The 5,451-nt window shown below is 60.2% G+C and overlaps 1 protein-coding gene across 3 annotated transcripts in view; it reads right to left on the bottom strand.

The window, feature by feature from the left end:
* LHX2 (LIM homeobox 2) overlaps positions 1-5,451 on the bottom strand; it is a 21,715-nt gene extending 16,264 nt beyond the window's left edge. Inside the window, exons 1-3 of one of the 3 annotated variants that reach the window (XM_011931403.1) lie at positions 5,327-5,451; positions 3,633-3,835; positions 2,289-2,692 (exon numbers count right to left, since the gene is read on the bottom strand). In XM_011931403.1, coding sequence (XP_011786793.1) covers positions 2,289-2,692; positions 3,633-3,835; positions 5,327-5,446 — 727 coding nt within the window. In that variant the 5' untranslated portion in view covers positions 5,447-5,451. Of the gene's footprint in view, positions 1-2,284; positions 2,717-3,632; positions 3,836-5,326 lie in introns of all 3 variants that reach the window. The other 2 variants (XM_011931404.1, XM_011931406.1) reach the window with 2 other exon arrangements.

A 5,451-nucleotide genomic window follows, 5' to 3' on the forward strand; every position in this document is an offset into this window, starting at 1 on the left:
CGCGGCCCGCGGCTCTGCTGTAAGCCCAGCGCCGGCCGCCCCGACGGCGCCCCCTCCCCACTAGGCCCCCAGCTTGCCGCCCTTAAGTAAGGTGACGCCGCGCCTCGGAGGGACTGTTCCCAGAGCAAGAGGCTTTGCAAGGGGTCCGCGTGACTGGGCCACTGGATGTGGGACACAGCCACAAACAAGCTCGTGTCCCTGCGGTCGGAACCCTGCACGCACACGCACACGACCCACGCCCGCACACCCTGCCCACGATCGCACCCTCCAGGGTCCCCGCTTTCCAGTCCTAACTGCCCCGCGGCCCACACTGCGGCTATTTCTCTCCTGCCAGTGCGGTAGGGGAGAGAAGGGCGGACGCCAAACCTAGGGAGGGTGGGCTGGGCCCCGAGAGGCCGGGGAGATCCCCTCTTTCCCCAACCTAGTCCCGTGAGCCCCGAAAGAGTAAGCCGCATAGCCACCGCTGGCGCACCGAACGCCGTTTCTCCCAGGACTAGGAGCCCCGGCCAAGGTCAGGGAGGAGGGCACGGAAATAAACAGGGACACACACAGAGACAGAGATAGAGAAAAAGGACGCAGGGAGCGAAAAGGAAAAAAGAGAGAGGGAGGCCAGAGAGAAAGTGAGATGGGCTGAATGGAGGGTGTCTCTTGTAGAGGTTAAACAAGGCTTGAAATTCAGCCTCTAGCCCATCTCGCTGGGGGAAACGGCGGCTGAACAGCAAAAAGCAGAAATAACTCTCTGTACCTTCTACTCTCTTTTTGCACAATCCTAAACCTGGCGCCGAACCTGCGTGCCCAGGAAAACAATACAGCTCCCCAGCCACCAGATGCCCTGGAGCCGAGCCCCGCGAGGTGCTTCCGAGTGGAAGTTGACCCCACTTGATAAATAGAAGCGGCTTGGTTTGGGGGGAGCCGGTCTGAACTCGGTTTTGTCTTTTTTTTTCGGGGTGGTAGGAGATTAGGGATGGAAGTTCCAGAGAGCCACATCTGTGGTAGTGCCCTCAGCAAATCTTAGATCCGCGCCACCGACCGGCCTACTGCTGCTTCACCATTTACCAAACTGGGGGCTGCGTTTTCCTCCCAGTTCCACACGCAGACACACGCCCCATGATCCTCTAACAAGCGATTTCGTTGGAGCGAACAGGGACACCCCCACCCGTCCCTCTTTTCCCTCCATATTCAACTCAGATTCTTTAAGATGAAAATAACTGACTTCTTCCCGCCGTAGCCCCCTCTGGACAGTCTTGGGTTTGTTTTTGTTTTTGTTTTTTCCACTTGTGCATTAACTAAAGGGAAAAGGAGGAAGGACACAAAATCTCCAAATCTAATTCTGTTGCAAACGAAAGAAAGAAAATAATTGCAAATAAACTCTAGTTCGGAAGCCCGGAGAGTCATAAACCTTTCCGGGCCTTGCAGACTTCGGGCAGATGTTGACGGCTCATTTGCCGGGACTCAGAACCTCTGCAGCTGTCCTGAGCAGGGAGGGGCGCGGGAGGGGGCAGAGCTTCTCCGGGAATGGCCTGAGGTTCAAAGATGCCGGAAATCCGAACCGAGCCCCCCATCTCACCCCACCCCACTCCACCCCGGCGCGAGGCCAGGCCTGCTCGGGTCTCGTCCCGCCCGGGCGCCCGCTTCCGAGGGTCGCGGCCCTCACCCCAGCAGGCGCCAGGAAACTCGGAGGAAGGAGCCCGGGAAAACTGAGACCTGGCTTTAAAGGAGGATTGGGCCGAGCAAAAGGACCCGCAGCCTTTGCTTTCCTGAGTTCCCCAAGCCTGCCGCCCATTGGACATTTCATGCCGTCAGGCGGCACACCAGGCCGAGCTCGGCGCCCCTGGCCACAGCCAGCCCTCTCTCTTGGGACCCTCGCCGCCCTGCCTTCTTCCTTCGCCGCCCTGCCTTGTTCCTCCGCCGCAGCAGCTCCCCGCCCTCAGCCGCGCCAACCCAAAGCCTGTTTGGTGTCAGCGCCGCCTTGCTTTCTCCATCCCTGCACTTCCTGCCCAGCAAAATGGGGCAAAGGCCCAAACCAAAAAGCCATCTCCAAAAAAACAGTGTATCAGAGACAAGGCCCTGCACCCGGGGCAGCAAGGGACCACTGCACCCTCTCCTCCCGCTCCAGCGGAAGACGCACAGGCTGGAAGCCCAGGGGGCTAACGTCCCTTCTGCAAGGCTTTCCGCTGCTTAAGGCTCGCTATTTGCCCAGCATACCGAGATTCACTCCAGCTCCCGGCTGTCGAGGACGCGCACTTTCCCCCAACCCTATGGGGGCGCTCCGCGCGCCACGCACTCACCAGCGTTGTAGGCCGCCAGATCCGCACCAGGGCCCGGGCTCTTGCGCTTCCTCGGCCGCCCCTTCTGCACAGTGCCCACACCATTGTAGTAGGGAAGACCCAGAGGGTTGGCCCCTGCTGCGCCTAGCCCCGCGCTCTTGGCTGCTGCGGCTGCAGCGGCCGCCGCTGCCACGTCAGCGTGGTTGAAGTGTGCGGGGTACTCGCCCTGCAGCAGCGCCTCGAAGTGCAAGCGGCAGTAGACCAGGCTGTCCTTCATGCCGAAGTGATCGCCCGTGGTCAGCATCTTGTTGCACGTGGTGCACGTGAAGCAGTTGAGGTGATAAACCAAGTCCCGAGCGCGCATCACCATCTCCGAGGCGGAGATGCCCAGGTGGCAGCGGGCGCAGCGCTGCACAGAGAACCGCCTGTAGGGACCATGGAGGGAGGGGCTGTGGGAACACACAGTTGGGTACCCCCCTTTTCCTCCTCCAGGTGCCGCTGCTACTGCGGGGGGCAATCCCCTCCTCAAGATGGACAACCCAGCCTTTATTTGGAGGATGGGGCGGGGGAGAGAGAACTAGATTTTGACCCAGGCCTGGTCCTGTCCTAAAATAGTTTCCCTTGACACACTCATGCCTACAAAGACTTCTACTTCACCCAGAGTTTCCGCAAGCCCTAGGAAAGCTTTTATCTGGGAGTGGAGGGAGACACTTACCACTTACCCCTTTCTCAACCTTTACTCCTCCCTCCAAACCAGCGCCTGGGAATCCTACTGACTTTTGTAATTTGGAAGAAACACAGAGACAGGGAAAGAGAGACAACAGAGAGAATATACATAGACCCTAACCCTAAAACTGGGGAGAAGGAGAAACAGGGAACTTGGAGTCTGCTAGTGATTCTGGTTCTTTGATCTTGGCCAGCTTTCACTCCCATTTTCTCAAAAGACCTGGAAATGCACCCACTCCCACAGCTCTCCTTCCAACTGTGTTTCTGTCCACCTTGGGCTGCCTAGGTTTAGGGGTGCCTGTTTCTATAACCTCAGATTAACTCAAGAAACTTCAAAGAGAGAGGGGAGCAAGGATCCCAACTCAAGCTTTTTTGTGGTCTAAGCTCCGAGCGGGCGGGCAGCTTCTGCTTTTTTTCAGGTTCTCTTACTTTGTAGACCTTTCCAAGAGCTCCCCAAATTGCTGCTTTAAAAGGTTATCACCCAATTTGTGCTGGCTTGGAGAAGTTGGGGCGGGGCAGGGGGGAGTCCTGAGTAGTGAACCCTCTCCTGGGAGTAAAGGGAAAGGAGAGGGCCAAACTGTAAGATTGTGCCTGAGACTGGGGGGAGGGGTCCTGAGGGGCAGTTGGGTGGGGGGCTACCTGTAGTAGTCTTCCTTGCAGTAGATGCTACCGTCTTTGCTGAAACAGGTGAGCTCCGACTCCAGGTTGAGCTTGCACTCGCAGCACTTGAGGCAGCGCATGTGCCACTGCTTGTCCACCGCCAGCAGGTAGTAGCGGTCCGAGATCTTGCCCCCGCAGCCAGCGCACAGCGCTGCGCGGTCACTGCTGATGGACGGCATGGTCTGCGAAGGGAGGGAGGCGGAAGACGGCAGCGCCTGCGTCAGCCAGCGGCCCCTGCGCGAAACTGGCACCCACAGCTCCCTCTGTGGCCTCGGCTAGCCCTGAACGCGGAGGGGGCTGCCAAGGCATGCGGCGCGCTTCCCCCCACCCCAAAAGGCCCATTTTCATTTCTGGGCGGTTCAGAACCCAGACCTGCCAGCGCAGCCCCAGCCTGCCACCGGCCCAGGCCGGGATCCTGGCCTAAATGGCTCTCCTGCTTACCTCTCTCCCTTCCAGTCCTCCCTGTCCTTTCCCCCAGAATGCTCGGGCTGTGTTTAGGGACCAGGACAGCTACTCCAGTCAAGCCCTCCAAGAGCTTTCCCTAAACTGCTTCTTAAATGAGCCGGGGGGCAGGGGGTAAGGTGACCATTAAGTTACCCTCCACACAGACTCCTCTTTGGAGAGACAGCAGAGTTCCTGGGCCCCAGCTCCAGTGATCCCTGGATCCTTAGGCCAGAGGTTAAGGCCAGGACAAGTCAGCCAACTTCTGGCTCCTCTGCCACAGGGGCTGGGGCCCTCTTGGGTCCAGGGATGAGGTGAGTGGGGTGCAGGGACACCCTCAAAGTCCCTGGGTGAAGGACAGGTTCAACCCAAATCCTCCCCTATCCAAACTGACCAGCAGAGAAGGTCTAACAGAAGAAGGGCTCAGAGGCTGGGAGGCCACTGGGGCCGCTGGTCCTGCTCCCGGATCAGAGAAGCTTCTCCCGTGCTTCCCACCTCCGCGGCCTCCTAAAGGTCACTTCTGGGCCCGCTACTTGGGCAGTGTCTGCTCCTCTGGCCCCCAGGGAGGTCTGAGGCGAGGAACTGGCTATTTGGGGCTGGGCCCGCGGAGCCAGGTGTAGAGATCCGAATGGAGTCTCCTTCGGCGAGGGCCAGGCCAGAGCCTGAACTCCCAGCCCTGACCTGGCTAAGTCTGACCAGTCAAAGGTCTGGGGACGCGAACAACGACAAATGTTGGCCCCGAAGGCTTCGGCCTCCGAAACCGCGCAGGAGGTTGAGGGAGATCCCCGATTGCCTGAAAGCTGAGAGCGGCCCAAGCCGGCTGGAGCCCCAGTGCTCCCGGCTGGTTCGCCTTTCCCTGGCGCCGCCCGCGGCGCCGCCAGCAACCGGAGCCGAGAGGTGGAGGAGAGCGCGGGGCTGTCGACCCCGGCGCCCGGCAAGGTAAGAAGGAAGCTGCCCCGGGCCGCGGATGGGACTTCGCTTCCACTTCCGAAGAAACGCTCTCCTCTACCCGCCAGGGCGGAGATTTCGGTTTCACCCTCGTTTCCCTTCTCCGTCCCAGCAGCCGGGTTTCCCCTGAACCGGGAGCCACTGGCCGTGCATTCTGACCGAGGATCCCCAGCACCCAGTCCCGTGCCGCACGAAGGACGCTCCCCAAACTTCGGGGAGCAGAGGCGCTGACTGGCCTGGCCCCATCCCAGCTCTCAGCCCCGACCCCACAACCGCGCGCCTACCGTCTCGGTGTCGCCGCGGTCGATGGCGGAGCTGATGGCGGGAGCCTCGCTCTTGGCCCTGCGGTCCATCTCGTCGATGACCCCGTGCACCTCGGGGCCCGACAGACTGTGGAACAGCATCGCGG

The sequence above is a fragment of the Colobus angolensis genome, unplaced genomic scaffold (assembly GCF_000951035.1).
Source record: "Colobus angolensis palliatus isolate OR3802 unplaced genomic scaffold, Cang.pa_1.0 Scaffold9, whole genome shotgun sequence".
Lineage (NCBI taxonomy): Eukaryota > Metazoa > Chordata > Mammalia > Primates > Cercopithecidae > Colobus > Colobus angolensis.